Source organism: Pelobates fuscus, chromosome 3 (assembly GCF_036172605.1).
Source record: "Pelobates fuscus isolate aPelFus1 chromosome 3, aPelFus1.pri, whole genome shotgun sequence".
NCBI classification, from domain to species: Eukaryota; Metazoa; Chordata; class Amphibia; order Anura; family Pelobatidae; genus Pelobates; species Pelobates fuscus.
Window position 1 is genome coordinate 311333184 of NC_086319.1, and position 23667 is coordinate 311356850.

Below are 23667 nucleotides of genomic sequence, written 5' to 3' on the forward strand. Positions count from 1 at the left end.
TGCTGCTATATTTTCAAGATGCTCTTTGTAAGGACCAGCATTGTTTTCTATATGATCTCCTGCAGAAAACATCTAAAGGTAAAGAAATGGATGATTCTGTGAATTTGGAGTATTGATGTATCCATTCTTTTTTTATTTTCGCTTCACACGTTACAGAGCTCCAATAAGAAATGTAGTCTGTATCCTTTAAACCAAATGTCTCTGAAGCTATTACACTAGTTGAAAAACACTAAACACATGCTGTAGGTAATTTAGATAAATACATTTAATGGTACTAAACGGTATGAAAGTGACTGGTCCATTTTAATTTCAAAAGTAATAGCAAATAGAACAGTAGATAGCTCATATAATACATTCATTATATCCGTAAACTGTGAGCAATTTACACCCACATAATATTACGCATAAATCTTGCATTCCTTGGGGTCGTAGTATTATCTCTCGTGTTGGCTGCTGTTTCTTGGAGGTTTTATGCAGCATTCCTATATACAAGCTCTGCATATTATCGCAAGCAAGCAAGCATTTGTGCGCAAGCAGACACGAGTCCTGTGAGAAAATGAGTTGCGCTTACAATTGCGTACATCTAAATTGACAAACCTTACAGTAATATATGGATGCCCATTGGAATTTACCAAAAAATATATCTTATGGCCAGATATCATAAGGCGTCTTTAACATTTAGACATTTATATGTATAATTATTCTGTGAATGTATACCTGTTGACACCGATTAAGGTGTGAAGCTCTCTATGGTACAAGGAAGTGTGCAGTCTCTGCCTTAGATATACCTCCGGTGGGGGCCGGGCTATAAAAGCCAGTGACCATTATTCAGTGTTAACATGCGAGGAATTATAACCAAATCAATGCGATAAAATGGCTATAGTAACTAAAAAGAACCTGCGATAACTTAGTTCCTAATGAATGTTCATTGTAGACCGAAATGGTTGAAGCATCTACTCTGTCCTTTAAAGGAATAACATGGTACAGAAATAAGGGAAATAGTGTATCACTATTATGAAAACATAAAGAATAACTAAATGGAGAACCCTCATTGACTGATCATTTCTGAAAGTATTGCAATTTAATAAGAAATTGTAGATTGTTTTTATAGCAGACTACTGTTTAGCCATCAGAAGATCCAGGTTATTTCTTCATAGGTTGCCAAAAATACTTGGCCTACTCCTGTTTTAAAACAATTAAAGATAGAAAGAGTTCTGAAAATTAGAAAAAAACAATGGTAAGATTTAAATAATTCCCTATTTGTTTAGGCTCTAGGATGTTTTTATTTTTATTTAATTTGGCAATAATAATTAAACACAAACATATATCCAGTGACCTAAAATTGTATTTTCTTTTACTCGTCTATATATACTTTGCTGATGCATTTTTTTTTTAAATTACATGATTTCAAAATGTTTTTTTTTGTATATAATTTCAATGAGGGCTAGCGCTAGGATTAGGCATGCACATATAAATATGTCAGCACACATTTGCCTTTGTATGAATGCAGCAGCAACATCCAAGGAAGCAGTTGCTATTTATGACTTCTGCCATTAATTCACCTTTTCTCCCCTTCCTCACATCCTGGGAGTGACTGTTATTATTATTCATAGTATATTCTGACCGTTTTAGCAGATTTAAGAAGACTTCCAAATTTCTAGTTAGTGAAATATTCATAAATCTGTTATATGGTGCATATATAAAAAATGTGAGGGTTATGTGCAAAAACAGATTTGCAAAAATCTGACGGATTTAATAAATTGCACCAAAAATTTTCTGACCAATTAGATGGAAAAGTGTCGGCGACTCTTTAATAATTGTCCCCGTCCGTTCTGTACTGAGAGGGACAGAAACAATGGCGTCAGCTGCTGTCTGCTATTGTAAATCCTATCAATCTTGTGGGTTTATTAGTATCCTACATTTATAATAGAGTTTGCATTGAAATTCTTGTTTGGGACACACATGGGTCCAATGCCAGTTGCACTGGTCACATTTCACATAAAGTGGTGCCCTGGGGCTAGGGTGTGCTTGTCTGCCAGTTATTCAAGATCATTTTTAGCCCGGTTTTGTATCACAGGAGGGAGGGATCATTCTTGCTGTAAGCACATGGATTTTAAAGGAAATGTATCACCTGTCCTTGAGGGAAGTTAATTTGCTTTTCTGTTAGATTTATCATTCATAATTATCCGCTGCATATTGTTTAGCTAACTGAGAAAAGAAAAGCGTCTGAGCTGACAGATTCAATTACATTGCACAGAAACAGGCCTGTATGAAATGGACTCCCACTCCAGTTGCTATAGCAGATAATACACTTACAGTAAGCAGTGATACTGTAGATTATGATTATATAGCACACTCTTCAGTGATCGTCTCTTCCCATAACTACATTTTAAGCCTGCAAATAACATATTACATTATTGCTCTTAAAGAAAAAAGTGTAGTATACATACTGTGACGAAAGCAACTTCACCACTGTTTTTTGGCGGTGCCTGTTTGCCAGCCTCCTACCCTGGGACTATGGGCCCTGTGATAACCCATGTTCAAAAGTACTGTTTCTGCCCTTTGGACTTTTAACTGGAACAGGATCAAACCTGTGGCGGCGGCCTTCTTAAATTGTCCAGCAGTGTTTTGTCGTTGAGTGTATGGAACTGTTTTGGGCATGGGACCATGTGCACGGTGGGGCAAAAATAAGACTTCCAGGAAATTCCTAAACCCCTGAACCGATCTGGGTGATTTTTGCATATGTTGTTTATCCAGATCGGGGCTATCAGGGATGTGACTTTTGTGGGGATATGTTACTTTTTGGGCTTTGTCAAAAAGTATGTTTTTTCTGCTTAAAGAACCACCATAGTGCCCTGAGGTGCCCCACCCTCAGGGCCCCCACCCTCTCTGAAACTGCTATGTTTATAGAAAAAAGGGTTAACCCTAGCTGGACCTGGCACCCAGACCACTTCATTAAGCTGAAGTGGTCTGGGTGCCTATAGTGTTCCTTTAACGTTAATTGAGTTAGTCCATTGTCTTTGTTAATTGTATCACAGGCAGAGGGGAGGGATTGTGTACACTGTATGGGAGTGTCTGAATGTAAACCTCTGTTTTTATTGGCTTGTATGTTTTGTATTCGGTCCACCTGGGCGTCACCTTTGCTGTATAACTTGTATAAAAGACCAGTGTGTGCCATTAAACTTTCTGTTCCTGATTTACCCTCAATCTAGAGTCTTGTCTCTTATTGGGGGAAACTGCTACATGGGATTGATATGCTCTTCATACTCCCTTGAATAATCACTAGCTTTTGTAAGAGCTGTTCCTGCTTCGCTCTCTGGAGGAAGAGAGGTTCACCCACTGGAACCTGGAGCCTTGTCTTAGGTCCAGGCTGGGTAGGAGACGGCGAGACTCCAACTAAGCTGTGGCGGTTGTGGAGTCTGCGGTGGTTGTGGTGTCCGGTGTGGTGCTTATAGCCCTCAGCGTCAACTAGGAAGCATCCATTAACGGAGGTACCCAGTCAAGGTGCCAGATGATCCGTTACACATACCATCATCAATTGATTGATGTCCTCCAGTTGTACTTATTTCCACTGCTTATGTCAGTATTTATGTGCATGTGTACATATATGTATTGTGAGAAATTAATGCCATCTAGCAGTTCTAGATTATATTATGATAGTGTATAGGTTAGTGCAAGTGTTAGATGTTGTGTCGGAGGTGCTAATATTTAGTGCAGTGTGTTAGTGATGTTTGGGTTAAATTGTTGTCTAGGATTTTACTGTAAGGACAGCACTGGCACGTATTGCAATAATTTATGTTTGTGTTCCTATAGTTTTCCTATAGTGTTCCTTTAAGAACACATGCTTAAACACAACATAAAGAGTTTTATTATTTTAAGGCAATAAAAAATAACACATGTAACTGTCCCATGGCAAGTACAGGAAGTTATATATTTGTTATATTGCAGACTTCAGCGTGTATCTTGTTTAATGCAATGGTTTTAGGATTCTGTGTGTATTACACAGCTCATATCATAGCAAAGAGTCACATAACTGTCAACAGTCCCAGTTATGGCTAGACAATCCTGATTGGATGATAAAAATAAAACACGCAAAATATTAGAGTCCCTCTGCTCACCATAACAACTTGGCACGATTTTCCCACGGTGGTTTGTAACTAAAATTATATCTAATCGTTTCTGCAGCTATAATCTAGCCACTGGAACTGATCTGTCAAAGGGAGGCAGTTTTACTTGCATTTTCGATGTGCACATGCACAACTTGGATGGACCTCTGGCCTGAGCTGTGGTTATACTAGTCATTATCTAGGGTAATCTCTTGGGAAGACTCTTATGCGCAAGTATAACACAACTTAAGTATTTTTAAAGGTAATTTTTATTCTTCTATATATTTTTAAACCATTTCTGCTCTCTGTGCATTAAAAAAAATATAGGATAATTTCCTGCTTATTATGTCGCTTTAATATATTGAATGTGCTGCACAAAATTTTTAAGAATTGATAAGTTCACACCGGCAAAAAATGCTGACTATTCTGCAGCACTATGATAAATTTATCCCATTGTCGTTCCTATTTATTTTTGTATCTACAAGACATACAGTGAGGTAATATATACTTATGCAACAATTAGGATACAGTTGTTAAAGAAAAATAAACAGTACATGCAATATGTCAAAAAATAGTAGCATGGCACTTTTGCAAGTAGCACTTACTATAATGTAGATTTTATGTCTCCTTAAGGGTGCCTCCCCCAAAGGTATTGGAGGGGGGGCTAACACCTTCTCTCCCTCTGTATGGATCTTTTTACTGGAACCAAGATGTCTTCAGGAACCAAAATCAGGAATCCAGTGAAGTATTGATAATTGCTTTATTGGCAATAGGTACAAATAAAATATAAAATTCAGAATAAGAAATAAAAGATAAAAACGGTCTTACGTGTTTCGTTACGTGTGGACTTCCTCAGGGACCAACAATGTTGTCAATTACACAATAATTAAAGAAAATTTCCTACTGGAAAAAAACAAACAAACAATCTAACTACCTTCCCCCAAGTCCTGATTTATATAGGACTAGTCCGTTAGTTTAATTAGTAATTCAATGGGCATGCATCTTCTCCTCAGCTGTTTTCTTTCTTCTTCTTCTTCTTTGATTTCCTCGGTATTTTTTCCTTCGTTGTTTCCGTGTTTTCATTTCCGGAGCACCACATCCCGTTTTGGCATCCTGATGACGTGTGCGTGTCAAGAGGCGGCCATTTGCGTTCCAGTTTGGATTTGCACTGGCAGCCAATTTCTGTGCGTTCCACAATACAATTAATACATATCCCTCCTCAGCTAGAAAAAAACCCAGTCTCCCTTTGGGTTAAAAATGAATCACTATAAAGAGAAAAAGGTGGGCTATGATTATATGTAGTAAACCAACCAAATAAAATACAATGTAGAATCTATTAAACTCTATTGATTCTTATTTAACCCCTTCTCTATTCTTATTTAAACCCTTGTCTTCATACATAAATATTAAAGTGCTTAGTGACTATCACAATAGATAATCTATCACAGTATATTTTTAACCCAGTGGTTCCCAAACTTTTCAGGCGCCCTTAATATTTTTCCAAGGCGCCCCAAGTCAAAATTATTTTTAGGTTGTGTATATATGTACAGCGTAGTGGCATATAAACTGAGCCCCTGTTCGACAGAAATGCTTGTCATTCAAGCGCAGATCCAGAACCTAATCTTGGGAGGGGCACTGGTAGATTATTTAAAGAAACTCCAGGCACAATTGTAGTGGTTATGTTGCCAGTAGTGCTATAGTGCCCTCCCAGAGTAAGTAGTAAAACTGTTTAAGAACAGTTTGACAACTTACCTGGCATCTGCCGGAATAGGGGCTGTAGAAGGGGATAGGGGCAGTAACGTGTGTGAGGAGTGCAATTTGTGTGTGTGTGTGTGTGTGTGAGTGGTGGAGTGTGTATTTGAGGGGTGCATTGACTGTGTATGTTGGGCAGCTTGTGCGTGAGGGGTACAGTGTGTGTGGGTGGGGCAGCTTGTGCATGAGGGGTAATGTGTTTGCGTATGGGGGCAGTTATTGTGTGGTGTGGGGTCTGTGGAGGTGGGAGGGCAAATTCATGGATATATAATTTTTTTAAAATTAAATATAATACTTTTAATATCCCCCTGCTTACCTTTGCCTGGGAGGGGGGACATTTCCTGCAATCCCTGGTGGTCCGGTGGGTAAGCCCTGGTGGTCCCAGTGGTGAAAGTGAACTCATTGATTCACAACTGCTGTCCACCCCTACCCTCTCCTGTCCTTCACTGGCCATCTCCATATATAACTCTACTCTTACATCTGCCTTGAACACTGCAGCGCCTCTCCAAACAAGCACCTCAAGGAGGACCCGCCCCCAACCATGGCATACTAAATCAACGTGCTACCTGCAAAGATGCTCCCGTTGTGCTGAACGCTCCTGGAGGAAGTCTCGTACCCAATCAGACTTTCTCCATTATAGATTCATATTGTGTTCATACAGTGCAGCCCTTGCCCTTGCCAAACAGTCCTATTTTTCCTCTCTCATTAGTTCATGTTCCCGCAACCCCAGGCGTCACTTTGACACCTTTAATTCTCTTCTTCGCCCTGCGGTGGCCACCCCCAAAACTAACCTTACTTCTGATAACTTTGCATGTTACTTCACTGACAAGATTGAACAGCTAAGGAAAGAATTCTCCCCTCCTTGCCTTTCTGTGTCTCAATCACACATAGATCATGCCTTTCCTACTCTTCAGACATTCTCCCCAGCTACTGACCAAGAGGTGGCTGCTCTTCTTTGCTCCTCTCGCCCCACCACTTGCCCGCTCGATCCTGTTCCATCTCACCTTATCAGATCTCTCTCCACTTGTCTCGTGCCTTCTCTAACACACATCTTCAACTGCTCGCTCTCTTCTGGCATCGTCCCTGCTGACCTTAAACATGCCACTGTAGTACCTATACTAAAAAAAAACATCACTCGACCCGTCCACCCCCTCTAACTACCGTCCCATATCCCTGCTCCCTTTTTCCTCAAAGCTTCTGGAAAGACTTGTCTTTACCCGTGTGTCTCATTTCCTCAATTCCAACTCTCTCCTTGACCCCCTTCAATCTGGCTTCCGCCCTCTACACTCTACAGAGACTGCCCTTATCAAAGTCACTAACGACCTAATCGCAGCTAAATCCAAAGGCCACTACTCCATACTAATTCTTCTTGACCTCTCAGCGGCCTTTGACACCGTTGATCATGCTCTCCTTCTTCAAACTCTTCAATCGCTTGGTCTCTGTGACTCTGTCCTCTCATGGTTTTCCTCTTATCTCTCCCAACGCTCATTCAGTATCTCCTTTTCTAATGATACCTCCTCCCCTCGCCCTGTCTCGGTTGGTGTCCCCCAAGGCTCCGTCCTTGGTCCCCTTCTATTCTCTCTTTATACTGCCTCTCTTGGCAAACTTATTACCTCTTTTGGATTCCACTACCACCTGTACACTGATGACACCCAGCTATATCTCTCCTCCCCAGACCTCTCCCCTGCCGTCCTGCAACGTGTCACTGCTTGCCTTTCTTCCATCTCTGACTGGATGTCCTCCCGCTTTCTGAAACTCAATCTCTCTAAAACTGAGCTCCTTGTCTTTCCTCCTCCTAATACTGATCCTCCTCTTTCGCTCTCCCTCCAAGTTTGTGGTACCAACATCAGTCCATCCTTGCAAGCGCGCTGTCTTGGCGTCATACTTGACTCTGGTCTCACCTTTGAGCCTCACATCCAGCATGTTGCCAAATCCTGTAGATTCCATCTTAAAAACATAGCCCGCATCCGCCCCTTTCTTGCAACAGATACTACCAAGGAGCTTGTCCATGCTCTAGTAATTTCTCGCATGGATTACTGTAACCCTCTCCTGATTGGTCTTCCCAAAAGCCGTACTGCACCCCTACAGTCCGTAATGAACGCTGCTGCTAGACTGATTTTCCTCTCTAGTCGTTTCTCACACACCTATCCCCTCTGCCAGTCCTTACATTGGCTTCCTGTATGCTATAGGAGTCAATTCAAGGTACTAACTCACACCTATAAAGCACTGAACAACTTTAGCCCCTCTTACATCTCCTCACAGATCCATAGGTATGTCCCTTCTCGGTCTCTCCGCTCTGCCCGTGACCACCTCCTGTCCGTTGTCCGCACTCGTACGGCCAACTCGCGCTTGCAGGACTTCTCGCGGGCGGCTCCCTTCCTATGGAATAGCCTGCCTACCGCCATCAGACTCTCCCCTAGTCTTGCATCTTTTAAGAAATGCCTTAAAACCCATCTCTTTAGGAAAGCTTATGGCCTCCAAGACTAACCAATACCTCACATACCTGTCTCTTGCCCTCTCCTAAAGGGCAGTTCACCTTATTTAATTGCAAATTCCTGTCCTAATGTGTTTTACACCCCACCTCCTATAGAATGTAAGCTCGATTGAGCAGGGTCCTCTTCAACCTATTGTTCCTGTAAGTTTATTTGTAATTGTCCTATTTATAGTTAAATCCCCTCTCATAATATTGTAAAGCGCTACGGAATCTGTTGGCGCTATATAAATTGCAATAATAATAATAATAATAACAACTCTAGCAGCCTCCAAAGCTGCTAGAGTTAATTCTCGCGAGATTCGGAGCATTGCCGTGGTAACCGCGGCAACGCTCCGAGCTTGCAAGAGGGGAACCCGGCGGAGCTGCAAGTTAGAGCTCCCCGGGTTCTCTCTCCCTCCCCTCCCGGCTGCCAGCATTACACTGCTAGCGGGCTGGAGAGGAAGATCTCTGCAGAGGTGGCAGGGGAGGGGGAGGCACAGTTCCCAGTGCTATGATCATAGCACCGGGAAAATATCTTGCGACTCCCCTATATGCCTGTCGCGGCACCCCAGGGCGATGCGGCACACAGTTTGGGAACCGCTGTTTTAACCAATTCATAAAGTTCTCTTAATTTTTTAAGTGTTCTTATTCTTAAAGTGTGATTATATCAGTGATATTTTTATATTAAAAAATAAATCATTATTCAGTTATTAGTTTAATTGTTGGATATACCTAATCTTATTACGTAGTCTAAAGAAAACAAACCAAATCTATATCTACATTTAATCCTTTCGGTTCTTATGTGCGTAACCTATGTATCTAGTATGTATGTAACCTATGCATCCAGTAAGTTTAACCCTATCGCCCCCTTCCCTCCCCCCAATGAGGGTGTACTTTTTCAATGGAAATTCTTAAAATTAAAAGCTGGACAAGAGTTACAGTGTATTGGGATCGAGTGGGATGTATAGCCCCTTTTTACATTATTTATATGTTCCAGAGTTCTAATTTTCAGGATTCTTTTTGTACGGCCTATATATTGTTTACTGCATGGACACTCCAGCATATACACTACATAGTCTGTGCTGCAGTCAATAATTGCCTTGATTGGGAAGTCATCTCCCGTGGTCACACTTACAAATCTACCAGTTTTAGTCATATTTATCGTGGAATAGGCTTTACAATTCCCACATACTTTAAAACCCTTTTCTTTCATATTTAAAGTTTTTTTTCTCCTTTTTCCTAATGTAGCTAGGTGCTAACATATTCTTCAGATTTTGTTTTTTTCTAAACACTAATATTGGGTGTTTTCGTAAATGGACCAAAATGTGTTTAAACTTTTATTTTTTGTATTTTTCATGATGTAAATTATATTTTGTACAAAAAACATATTGGAAGTTGTTCTTCCAGTTTTCCTCCTTTTGTTTGTCCATGAAGCTCATTCCTACCCCTCTGTGACATCAATCTAATTTCCTCCTCTATACTATTTTTATTGTAGCCTTTTTGAACTAATTTATTCTTAATATGTCCTGCCTGTTATCTAAAATCTAATATCTCTGAACAGTTCAATCTCACTCTTGTGAGTTGTCCTTTTGCTATTCCCCTCAGCCCTGTTATGACTACTTCTCTTATGCACAAAGCTGTTTCCGTCCGTAGGTTTGAAGAAGCATTTAGACCTCCCTTATAAGACAAAGAGAAATCCAAAAAAATCAATCTTCCTCTTTTTCTATGTTGATGTAACATTTACATTATACTGATAGAATTGAGATAATCAACAAAACTGTTAAGGATTGATATCCTTTCCAAATTAAAAAAACGTCATCGATAAATCTCCGCCGGAGCACCAGGTTTTCACCCCAGTCATGACCAAATCACATTGTTCGATCTTCCCATCTTCTCGTGTAGGTATTGGCATAACTGAGGGCAAATCTGGTGCCCATGGCAGTGAAATGGATTGTGAAAAAAGATCTAAATTTTCTGGATGTCAATTCCCTGGATGTCTCTTCGTCTTCCTCCATATAAAATTCTACCGCTTCTATTCCCAAGTCATGGCTAATCACTGTGTACAGTGACGTCACGTCTAGTGTCGCCCAGCTGTACTCTTCTTGCCACTCTATACTCTTAATTTTCTGTAGGAACAATTTGGTGTCCTTAATATAAAATTTTGCTTTCCAGGCATATTTTTGTAGATCGAAATCGATAAAGGCTGAGAGGTTAGCTGGCAATGAATTTGTACTGCTGATAATGGGACGGCCTGGAGGGGTTAGAAGACATTTGTGCATTTTAGGCAAAAAATCAAATATCGGAATAGTTGGATTCTTTTGGAGCAAAAAAAATCTTAATTATTTTGTGAAATGTCTTCCCTAGTTGCTACTCCCAGAAGTTGTTTTAGAGAAGTATTAAAAGAGTTTGTAGGGTCTGTTTTTAACTCTACATATGTGTTTGTGTTTCCTAAGATATTTTTTGCTTCTTTTAGATCGTATCCTATTGCCATTATTACTATCGCCCCACCTTTGTCCGCCTCTTTTATTACAAATCTTCTCTTTAGACCTATACTTTCTACTTTATTTAAATTATTCTACCTCATTCCTCTTTTTTTAGATATTAGTTTTTCCAACGCTTGGTCTACCATATTTTCAAAGATTTCTTGATAAGGGCCCTTACTTTGATTAGGGAAGAAGTGAGATTTTGCTCTAAAATGTTCATGAGAGATTTTTACACTCTCCGTTTGTTTTAGGGGGTATAGGATATTTAGGAAAGTGACTTTTAACAGTCATTGATCTAATGGATTTTTTTAAAATCCATATATAGCTCAAAACTGTCAACCTCCTTATTGGGGACAAATTTAATGCCTCTTTCTAACAATTGAACCTCTGTGATCCCAGATAAATTAAATATCCCCCTATTGGTTTCCTTTTTGGACAGAATCCTGTGTGGGTTTGTGCGTTTCTCCAATCTCAACCTTTTCTGTGGGGTCTCTGTACGTATAGGAGAATAACAATTGGGATGTTCTTATTCTTCTCTCCTTGGACGAAAGTAATTGGTTATAGTTCTTTCTTTTGGGGCTTGTGTCTTCCCCCGAAAAAAAATTCACTTTGGTAGTTGGTATATGCATTTCTCTTATTAAAGTCTTAATTACTTCTTAATGCTTGTGCATATGATCTTCCACCTCTGTTATCCTCTCCTGACCTCCTGTCCTTATTTGTTGTATTAACTCTTTTGGTATAGGGTCCTTTCTTTGACAATGGAAAGTGTGAAAATGACTTACTTTATTACCCCTGTATGGAGATTTTCTCCTTTTAGACATAGGAGTTCTATGGGCTTTCATATTTCTTAAAGGAATACATGTTGAACCTCTTTTTCTGGAAATTTTATTTTTTATACAAAAGGTGTTTTATCCTCTCCAGTATTTCTTACTCTTGGTGTCCGCAATTCTTTCATCCAAATTGTTTAATCTATTCTGTAAGATCTCCTCTTTTTCTTTGGCCACTTCACTCTCTAGATCTATATTTTGATTAGACTCCAGTGAGGTTAACACCCTCAAAATAGTGGGAGCTGGTTTATATGACCATTCTGGGCACCATAACTAGTCCATCTCAATGAAGTTGATATAGAGTCTGGAGTTCCTGGGCAACACATGTTTAACCCCAAAGTTCTCTTGACCTATACCCTGCTTCCTCCAGCCCTTCCATTACTACAAAAGTGTTTCGCTTTGGTGCCAATGATATGCTGAGAGCATTACCGGCAATCTCATCCTATCCCTGGCTGCTCATTAAGAAAAATGTTTTAAGAAGTATTGTCTAGTTTTACATACTTTTGAAGTGTTTTCTTTCACCTAATTGACACTGGTTTGTTTGCATCAAACACAATTTTTAAAAATGTATTTATTTATATATTTGATAGGTTTCACACTTCTATAAAAATGTGCATTCGGCATACAGAATGCTAATGAATCAATTGAAGCAAACTAGTTTATACTTTTTATTTGGCCAGCTCAGTGTATAGATGACACGTAATGCTCTTTTCAGATCACAGATTCTGACATTGTCATGTGAACACAGGCGAGTAATATCCACTTAGCAGGCCTTGTTTGGGAAATACCTGACTACATAGGAGTTGTGAAAGCTGTTTTGGATTACAATGACCATCTTCACCCAGTTATTGACTACTGAAAGACTATAGCGTGGTATACCCTGCTAGTAATGAGTGTTGAAGTCTAATAAAATAATTAAGGTGTGTGCTTAAAAGAGAGTCTACTTTTTCATAGGACTGGATTTGTGGTGGTGGTGGTGTGTGTGTCATAAAGACTGAGCCAAATAGCTGCTCAAATTCAGCAATTTGCATGTTTCTTTGTCATATTTGCAAAGAGAAATACGTTTGCACTAGGCTTTGAAACATCTGGAAATGATTGCTGCTCTGGAAACAAATATGTTGCGTCAGCAAATAATTATAGATTCACAATTTCCTTCTTCCAAACAACATTTTGAAGAAAGAGCTTATAGCAGAGAATTCTGAGCCGCAGGATTCTAGTGATTTGAAAATGGTTGAGTCTGATGCTAAAAACACATCATAATGATAGCAGTTCCAAAGAATAGGGAGCCATCGGTGATACAAACAAATGAGATAGCAGACTACTGTAAGCATAGGAGATACTCTCAAACATTGCTGGATGACTTGTTCTTTTGTAATATTTGAAGGCAGTAAGTCCTTTTGACAATAGCATAATGAGTGGTGTTTTGAAGAATTTATAGGCAAACATTGTTATTGTTTACTGCTCACAAGTACCGTATTTCTTATAGCTTGCCTAATAAAGTTTTGTTTATTAAAAAAAAACATTGCAGAAATTCCTGTACCTCTGATCCTTATGTTTGTTGTTTTGTTTTTTGTTTTTGTTGTAAATGACAGGTGTGTGTTAAAATTCATAATTCGGCCTATGACATTAAAAAAAGGGCTGTCTGTTTTAACCCTTTCACCGTCAGTCTGTTTGTTGCTTTGCCCACCCATGTGGCGAAGAAAGGGGATTCCTCTTTTTGGATCTGCCTAGGTTTGTAGACCCTCCTTATCAATTCCCAACATGTTAAAGGACCAGGCTTTAATATGGTTTTAATTGATTGCATTTTTGCATTGAAACAGGCCATATTTCCAGTTCTTCATACAGATACTGCGGTTATGGGGCACAGAGAATTCGTGTGTGTGTGTGTGTGTGTGTGTGTAAAAAAACATGAAACATAATATATTCCACTGCAATAGGACCAAAGGTTTGGTGAGGTCTTTGAATTAGAATCAATATGGCTGCCGACTAGAGAGGAAATTAAAGCCAAGAGCACAAGTCAATCACTCACTGTAGCAGTGATTTGTTTCCTTTTACATCCTTTTCCTGCTGGAGAGTTAGATTTGCATTAGTTTACAAAACCACCAGTATATGTTTATTGCACTGTAATATGGGAAAACTACAGACCACATAACAGCATTTGATTAAGTACATATTGGCCTGTAATCGGTGTTCAGACTTGGTAGGTTCTGCAAAAGTTTGCGGTTTAACAGAATACATATAAGAGAAATTTAAAAACCAATGTTCTAAAATTTACAGCCAAAACAATAAAGCTAGAAAAGTTCCTTAAAGGGACACTCCTGGCACCAAAACAACTTTATTTAAATGAAGTTGTTATGGTGCCAGGCGACCCCTGGAGGTACTCTTATGTCAAGTGGTTAAACCGTTCTCCAACTGTTTAAACCCAAAGTTGCCTCCAGCGGCGATATCCACTCCCAATGATGGCATACGGCTTCTGAATTTTCAGATTATAGGTTTGAGGGTTACATAATTCTGGACCGGTTTAACCCCTTGAGGTAAGAGTGCCTCCAGGAGCCTTCTGGCACCATAACAACGTCATTTAGATGAAGTTGTTTTGGTGCCTGGAGTGTCCCTTTAAGTCAGGTATGTTATATATTATGTTCAAGCTGTAGTTTTAGTTCACTATTTAGTGAATAATGATTTTAGTGTTTAGTTCTGTACAGCAGTGCACAAGTTAAGTCTTTGTCTAATGGGATCATGTGTGGTAAAGTGAATTGAGTTTATGTAAGGTTGTGTGGGGGAGTGAATAGGCCCGTCATCCTAAGTTGGTACCTTTTTTTTATTGTTCTAAAAAGCATTTAATCCGTTCCTGAATGGAAAATAAATTGGTTATTAAAAACTGTAAACAAACACTATATTTCTGTTCCAGATTTAGAGTTCTTGATAAATAACTCCCCAGTATAGAAATGTACAGCAAGGTTATGGGTTTTTTCCAGTGAACTTTTCTGGGATATTCTGTGGCTCACCAGCAGAGCAAACTGCAAAGCCGATCACAACCTTTGTGGTAGTTTTACCATTAGGTTTTTCTGATCAATGGTGCTTTATTTTTTTTGTACTATGCACTGGTGAATGTTTTTAGCGTTTTTATGTTTTGTTTTTCCCTAATTTGGTGGGGGGTGGGGGGAGGAGCGTATTGAGCAAGTCTAAGTTTATGGAATCTTTAACCGCACAGTTCTGCCAGAGAATGGTTGTTCTAAATGTACCCATTTTAGTTTATTGATTTCAGAAGTCTGTGTGTGTCTGTATGTATATAAGCTACATTTCACCTCCTCCCTTACTAACCCCCCAGTCTTTCCATTGCAAGGTCGTCTGTTCAAACTGACACACAGTACAGTTAAAAGCTATATGGAAAGGTTTCTCTCCCATGAGAGGGATGTGGAGTTTGTGATGCTGAAGGAGAGGGGGGAGGGTGGGATGGGTGGAACTCCCGGAACACAGGAAGCCATGTGGCAGGGTAAAACTTCATGGGCCCCAGCTGATGTGAATGAGAGCATTGACAGAAGCAAATTAGTCAGGCTCACAGAGTGCTGTCACGAAACCGACAGAGAGAAAAAGCCAAAATCTTAACACCCCATATTCTAAAAAGAAACTGTTTCTTCTTTTGTCTTCCTAGAATATCTGATTGGTTCCTCTTTTTGTTTTTGTATGTGTGAGTAAGAATATTTTTGCTTTTTTCCACATCGTTGTTTTTTTTTTTTTTTGGGGGGGGGAATTCTTATAAGGGCTGCAAAAATCTTAGATTTGCAATGGGACAACTACAGTGATTCGTATTTTCTCATTGCTCAAAGCTAGCTTTAAGGACATTGTCTGGGAATATGAGTCAAGCTTTCGAGTGCTGAACAGAAAAAAAAAAAATATAAAAGAAGAAATGACGTCTAGAGAGGGAGTGGCTTTTCCCCTTTGAGTTGTGATTGGAAATAAAAACCATATTCAAAGGGAAAAAAAATCTCATTAGTCCTGAATATGGTGAAGAGATTTTTGCAGCAGTCTCAGATTTCTCCTGTAAAAACGGTTTCTGGAATTCTGTGAGTAAATGCAAGAAGAAACACAGGCTGGGATCTATTCTTCAGTTTTGCACATCAGAGGATGAAATGTTGAAGTCATGTCTAGACAATAACGTATCTGTTTTGGTTTTGGGATTTTTTTCCTCTCGTCTTGGTGTTTTTTGGACTTGCCCAAATCAGCCAGCTTTATTTTCGCATTGGCTCATTTGAAGATTTTTGTAACCGTCTGTTACCAATTTGCTGCTTCATCTGGTGAGCTCCTTTGGTGACTTTTTATTTTGGATTTTATCTGAACTTGCAAGGACCAAGTTTGATTTAGTCCTATAGTGGAAATGTTTTTCTGGACAAGGAATCCGATAGTGTTGGGATTTTTGGGGGAGGATACAGCCAGTCCTCTACCAGTGACCAAGGACCTGTAGGGGATTGCTTTGTAACTTATCCCATTTCTCAAGTCTTTGGAAAGATGTATGAGAGGTACAAGAGACGTTATAGCCTGTGTGACATTTCTAAAGTCGACAGAACTGTAGATGTGGTGCTATTAAAGGTAGATATCCTTTTCTTAATACTTTGTTTTGTTTTACAGTATCTGATTTTTTTTCTCCCCCCTATACTGCTGTTCCATTTATTTGCTTTTGTCAAAATCATTTATTCTCTTAATGTACAGACGTGAAGTACACAATTTTTTAAATGTGTATACCAGAGATTGTGATCTAATGTTCTTCTATATCATATTGTAAAGCGCTACGGAATCTGTTGGCGCTATGTAAATGGCAATAATAAATAAATAAATATGCATGGTAAGGTGGCTGAGATAATTTTTCATCACATGTACAACAAACATTCCTCTAAAAATCCCCTATTTATTATATTCTACTTGACATAAACCTTATGGGAAGTGAGCGAGTAGTTCACGTTCTATTTTATATTTGTTCATAGCAGTTATGAGGAAATGATCAGATTGATGTAGCTTCCGTTAGTTTTAGTTTTTGCAAGCAGAATGTAATATCTGTTCTTTATGAAGGTCTCAGTACTTTGCTGTATATTTTGTTAGCAGAGCAATCCCTTTTGTGCTAAATATAGCTGGCTCAAGGTGGCAGTCTGACAATGTTCCACTCTTCTAACGGTTTTAGGTGAGACTCTTTGGAGTGGACATATAGGGCAGTGCACCATACCCAGACACTTGCCGCACAAACCAAATGCTGGAGCTAAAAGACATATAACTGCCATCACGTAAACACTGCTTAGCTGACAGACCAAATGTGTACAGATTTACTTCTTCCACTTTCTGGTTTTGTGTTAATGTATTGTTATACAACCCTTAAATTAAACTGGATTATGTATGCCTTGCACACAACCTGATTTTCCAGTTCAGTTTGTATCCCCAAGTCAGAAATGGAGCAGAAATTTAACCTGATGCTGCTGGAATCTTGAGATGACCTATCTGGGTACCACACTAATTAGGAGTACATTTAATGAAATGTTAGTGGTGGCAGCAATCGTGTTTTGTTAACATACTACATATGCGATAGCTAGAGTATAACCAACTTTATTACAGGAACCATAATGGCAATAAAATGAAAATGTCTGTTCATGGAATTATGTCACTATTATATTCATATCAAACAAAAGTAGATCTGGATTTATACATATGGTACAAAAAACAAGTTTCTTTAAAAAAAAACAAAAAAAAAAAAACACCATGCAATATATTTTGTTATATATATATATATATATATATATATATATATTATTATTATTATTTTATTATTTATATAGCGCCAACAAATTCCGTAGCGCTAATTTTTATTTTTTATTACTAATATGTTAGTAAGCCTAGAAACAACTTGCTGATGTCGTCTATAATACCACTCACCATCAGCTGACCTTTGGCTAGCTAGGGATAAAATAAAATCTGCTACCTCCTTGTACTCATGTGGAATCTTCAGGTCAGGTGTGTTTGTTAGGCCTTAGTGAATCCATCTCCATTTGCTATATCTATTACCAATTTAGGGTCCAAGTCAATATGAATTTTTTTTTATTTATTTTTTTGATACATACAGATTGATCAGTATTTCTTCAGTGCCAAATATCACATGCATGTTATACAGGTGAAAAAAAGCATATTTGTAATTCTAGATAATGTAGTTTTACATAAAGATGAAATATACATAGAAATTGTGCTCTAAACTATATTCAACAAGAGATTGTTTGAATTTATTGCTGTTACAAATGTATAACACAATAAAACGAGTGATATAATTCCAATCTGTGCTGACAGTCAAAACAAAGTGTGTCAAATGTCAGCAATTCTTGGACAGAGTATTTAAGAAAATATGGTTAGAGACACTAAAGGATGTGAGCTAATTTAGGGAATCTTAATAATGAGCAAATGCCTTAACAAATAAAAAATAAAAATGAATAAAAAGATATTATGCTCCTCTTAGAATGTTCGTCATTTGCTACAAACATTCATCTTTTTCAGAATGCATATGTTAAGGATGGATAGGGGCACTGCTGACAGGTTGACAAGTTATTCATTCTTTTATTATGGAGGTCATTAATATGCAAGCAAAAGATTAATATTACAGTAAAAGAAAATTTGAATGCAAATGTTGTGCAATTACTTTTTCAGATTTCAGGAAGTTGATGAATAATTTATGCCAATGATGTAATACAGGTGTCCTATATCATAGCAGATGTGTAGTCCCTCCAGCAATACGTTTCAGTTGTGTAAAACTTTAGAATACATCTACTTGCTCAGATTAAAAGAAGCAACTAGTTTGGTACTTTTTAAAGGGTCATTTTCCTGTGATTCATTTGGCTGAGCAAGTTACTAGACACAGGGCCCTCCCCTTGTCTTGCTTGGGTCTGCACCTTCATGCCAAAATATGGAGAGAAAGTGGAAGACAGTTGGAAAGTAGATGTACAGTGTTCCTAGGTTTAGTAATCGAAGTTAAAGTACAAAAACATCCAGTAAGCCACATATTGCTAACCAATTTTCTTAAAACCTGCGGCAGTAATACTAAACACACGGTACAAACCATTCAGTGTGCAGCTGTAAAGAAAGGACTAGGATTAATGTTGCCAAAATTCTCAAATCTGCTCTAGAAACAAATTCTTACTTAATGGTAATTAAAGGGTTTCACTCTGTGTCTAAACTCAAAGGCAGTGAGGAGCATTGCACATTTTGACCCAAAATAACCAAATTATAAAAAAAATTATCAACACGACTTTTATTTTCCAACTTGGCTATTTCGGCCTAAACATTCAGAGAGCCAGATGAACCAAGAAATACTTTCCAAAGCTTGTATTAGTTGACCTAAAAATGAAAGTATGAACTTTTCACTTTGTCATAGCAACTCACACTGGAAGGGTTGTGGGTGCCCAGCACAGCAAGGTAAGTGTCAAACCACTCTTAAACCATTTTACAGATTACTGCCAGCCGCTCTAGGAGACGACCGCTACCACTCACTGAATGGTTATGTTCCAGCATGTCCCTTTAAACATTTGTGTATTATTTAATATTCTTTTCATTAAAATTTGTTAATGATTCCAGGAATGTCCTGGCGATAAATATATTTATCTTGTTTACAAAAATTTCCCATTAAAATATGTTGTTCTTTTCAAAGTCCGTGATACTTATTTTGAAAATGTTCATTTGCTTTGGCATTGTGATCTAGATCATTATCTTACATTGTATGCTGTCTTCTGTCGATTCTTTTTTTTTTTTTTTACTGAATATCTATATTAATGTTTTATTATCTGTGCTCAGAATTACCTTTGCTGTACCAATTTTATTTAAAATGGTTTTTAACTAACCAAATATTTTCCTATCCAGTTTACACTAATTACCTATCTTTTAATTTTGCAAGACACTGTCATCGTTACCAGAAGCAATTCAGAGTCCTAGAATTGATATAAAACTTTTTTCTTTTTGTTCAAAAAAGCATTTATTTGCTTTTATTTATATATATATACATGTTACATTATTTATACTACTTATTTTTTAAATTTTCTTCTTTTCCAGATCAACAGAGAGAGCTGCTGTCCTATAGACCCCTGTTCACACACAGACCTGCTTGGATCAAAACAATCAAATGACACTGCAGGTACTCACACATTACATACAATGTGTAGATTAAGTCACGGTTAGTTATTCTTGTTGTTGTTGTGTTTTTTTGTTTTTTTTAAGCAATTTAATTTTCAGAATATAGAACACACTGGAATATAAGATATGCCCATATATTTTTTCAATTTGACAATTTTTATTTTTGTGTTTAAAAGGGGGTTAGGGGTACAGAAAGGGAGGGGGGAGTCTCGCAGGTATGACATCATAATTGTGCAACAATGTCTCATACAGATTTTTTTTTTGTGATCAACGCATTGTACAGTGGTGATTTAAATAACATAGGTTGCAGTTCACATTCAGTGTCACAGTAATCCAATATATGTTGGCATTGAAGCTTACACATTGTTGCATTGTCTTCCCAGAGTCCCCACTTGTACATTTGGTATAGCATTGGGTAGGTCTGCTTGACCTTGCGTGTAACTGCGGGATGGGGGAGGGGGGAGGACAGCTAAATATAACAGCCATATGCATGTCTTGCCTCCTTTGTGATCTCTTGCAGCCTTATGTGTGTCTATTGCATCTCTCTTCCCTCACCCACTATGTGTCTCTTACACCTATTCCGTGATGTAGCTTGACCTTAAGGACCGCAGTATAGAGGATCTTCTTTAACCTCTACCTAGTGTGACATGAAGCTGCTTAGTGCTCCCAGCAAGCAGCTTCCCGTCATACTTTGTGAAGGCCCCCTCCAGCCGGTCATCATGACATTTTGACGGGTGACACTAGGAATAGGTGGCTCAGACAGTTTTTTTTTTTTTTTTTTTATTATTGCAAATTTTGGGGCAAAAATAATGCATCAGATATTCTGCAAAGATGTTAATTCATTTTGGCGGGGGGCGGGGGGGGGGGGGGGCTGGGGGGGGGGGGGTTTAACACTGACAGGAGAGACAATGCCAGGAGACCTCAGGCACCATAACCACTTTAATTAGATGAAGTGTTTACATTGCCTAGATCTTCCCTTTAAGTGGGCTTACAAGTTAAGTGAGTCACTTCCTTGTTTGAGTAGAGCACAGTAGAGATCCTTTGAGGCCTGGGAATTTGAAGCAAATAAAGAGACGTCAAACATAGGTATCTTTTTAATTATAAAATTTTATTTGTGTAGTGAATACAAAGGAAAGTACAATTTCCAGGCTTGTGTATCCATTTAAAGAAATATATATGTAGCCAAACACTACTGAAAATCAAATCACATATTTTAAATGGATTGAAGATTGTGTAATTATAAAGCCAAATTATTGGCCTAATCAATAGTGCATTGTTTCACTATTATTGTATGGTATCTATTTAGGAAAGTATTCTTACTCTGATACCTGCAGTTTGCCATTGAGCATGTATTTTATTATTATATATTTTTTCTCATGTATTTTAGCTGAATGCTTTTAAGAGAACCAACTGACTTGCTGACCAAGTCTGAGAGAGTTTTTTAATTTTTTTTTTGTGGGGGTGGGGGGTTTGTTTTCCTTTTTCACATTTCCTCTCTGTGATTTTAAGATTATGGGAACTATAACTGACATTTAAAAATGTTTTAGTGCTACTAAGAGAACACTTCTAAAGATATTGCATATTTGTTTTTTATAACACAGAACAGAGATAGCTAATCAGACGACTTGCGTCTGCTTTCTATCTTCTAAAATTAAATTAAATATTCCATGCTAGTCTGTGGAGTTCATTAAGATTCAAGTTGGTTATCTTTGGCACTACAAAATGCTCACAATTTGGCATCATGGGAAATATAGTTTGAAAACATCTATGTTGCCAAAGTTCGCCACTACGAATCATATTCCGCCTTCTCACTGCAGGATTTGCCATTGCAATAATAAACTAAGGTTTCTGTGTGTTTTCCGAGAGTACACGTGATATTTCTAAACATAAGAATAGATAGATATAAAATTTGTAAAAATATTTTTTAGTAGTAAGGTGTTAACTAGTGCTTTATTGTTAATAGTTCAGTAATATAGCAAGACTGTCTGAAGATTCATTTTACTTTTTAAATCTGGTTCTTTCATCATGTTAAAATGTGAATTTTAAAGTTTATTATTATTTATATAGCGCCATCAGATCCCGTGGCGCTGTACAATGGGTGGACTAACAGACGTGTAATTGTAACCAGACACTAGAGGCTGGATTAACCCTGCAATGTAAACATAGCAGTTTCTCTCAAATTTCTATGTTTATATCTGAAGGATTAAAACCTGGGGGACCTGGCACCCAGACCACTTCATTGAGCTGAAGTGGTCTGGGTGACTATAGTGGTCCTTTAAGTTTTATCTTTTGTTTTCTTTTAATTTTCCCATGAAGGCCTCTTCTGTCACTGTACAGCTCTGCTTCCATTTACTGTATTGCTCATTATCACATTATTGTAATAATGATTCTTGCGATTCCTTGTGGGTTTTCCATGCGAGTGTCAACTAACAGATTTTCAACCAGTTCTTTTTCTGTATGTCTTTTGAAAAGCCAGCTTGCAGTCTGTCTGTTATTATTGTGTCTGCGTATACTTGGCAGTTTATTTCAAAGATAACTTTAATAATGTAGCAAGGCCATCTGAAGATAAATTTTACTTTTAAATCGGGTTATTTTATCATGTTAAAATGTGGATTTGACAGTTTGGAGCAATTATTTTCTAATCTTTTCAAGTGGAAATAGAATTTTGCAATACTTGATGATCATTTTCAGTAGAACGAGCTGTGTGGTCTTACAGTAAATAAGGCTCTTTAGAAATGTAGCAATTTATGTGAAACATGTAAATCAGCCCTAATGTTAAGAATTCATTTTCTTGCCACCAGATTGCCAGCAGATTGTGGAGGACAGGTTGGGTACAGAAAGCTCATCTCGACAAATGCTGACTAGGGATTCTGTGAGTGACGCAGATTTAATTTGCGTGCCTCCCGAAATCTTGGATGAAATGGTTTTCACAAAGGTGAGTTGTTAAATTTTCAGATTCTAGTTCTTATTTTTGAACTCGTTCTATACTGTGTGAATACTATATTCTACTTCTACTCTGTAAAATGCCATTTTACTTAAGATTGTGATGTGTTTCAGATAAAGGGCAGTTGTTTTTCTGAGAACCTGCTTATTTTAGAGAGCGTCTACACTAATCCTTCTTAACCCAGTCCTCGAGGTGCACCATCAGTCCTAGATGTATTCATTTCCCACTTGCTCTATGAAAGTCTGTAAGTGTACCTGGGGACTGGATTGTGAACTCGTCTAAACCAAGGATAAACTGGGATTTTTTTTTAATTCTCTGCACAACTACTAAGCATATGTTTATAAATGTGTGTGTGTGTGTGTGTGTATGTATGTATATATATATATATATATATATATATATAACATAATATAGTATAGAAAATAGACTTGGGTCCATCAAGTTCAACCTTTCACACATATGTTTTTGCTGTTGCTCCAAAAGAAGGTGAAAAACCCAGTCTAAAACACTTACAAATTGGCAAAAAACAAGGATATATATATATATATATATATATATATATATATATATATATATATATATATATATATATATGTCTGTGTGTGTGTATACAGTGTAGTTTATTTTAACATGAAGTCATCTTATATAGATCTTATATATTTCCATGGGTTGTAAAATGGTGGAATATCACTTTTTTTTGTTTGTTTATAAAGAAAATGTACGGTTTAGTATATATACCCCCAATGACAATATGCATGTATTTAATTTTTGCTTTCTGCGGGGGGGAGAAGTGGAGGGGTGGTATCTAAAAACAGCTTGAGAAACAAACCGTTCACTTGTCCTGCTGCCTTTGGTAGCCCTCCCTTTCTAACACTGCCGAGACTTTCTGTGGCTGTCCAATCACAGACTTCCCAATTCAGCTAAGTGATAA

At 37.9% G+C, this 23667-nt stretch overlaps 1 protein-coding gene across 2 annotated transcripts in view; it reads left to right on the forward strand.

Annotated features, from left to right (window-relative positions):
* AKAP13 (A-kinase anchoring protein 13) overlaps positions 1–23667 on the forward strand; it is a 294031-nt gene that overhangs the window by 192487 nt on the left and 77877 nt on the right. Inside the window, exons 1-3 of one of the 2 annotated variants that reach the window (XM_063448875.1) lie at positions 15931–16228; positions 19712–19793; positions 22594–22727. In XM_063448875.1, the coding sequence (XP_063304945.1) occupies positions 16148–16228; positions 19712–19793; positions 22594–22727 (297 nt within the window). In that variant the 5' untranslated portion in view covers positions 15931–16147. Of the gene's footprint in view, positions 1–15930; positions 16229–19711; positions 19794–22593; positions 22728–23667 lie in introns of those variants that run through there. The other variant, XM_063448874.1, reaches the window with a different exon arrangement.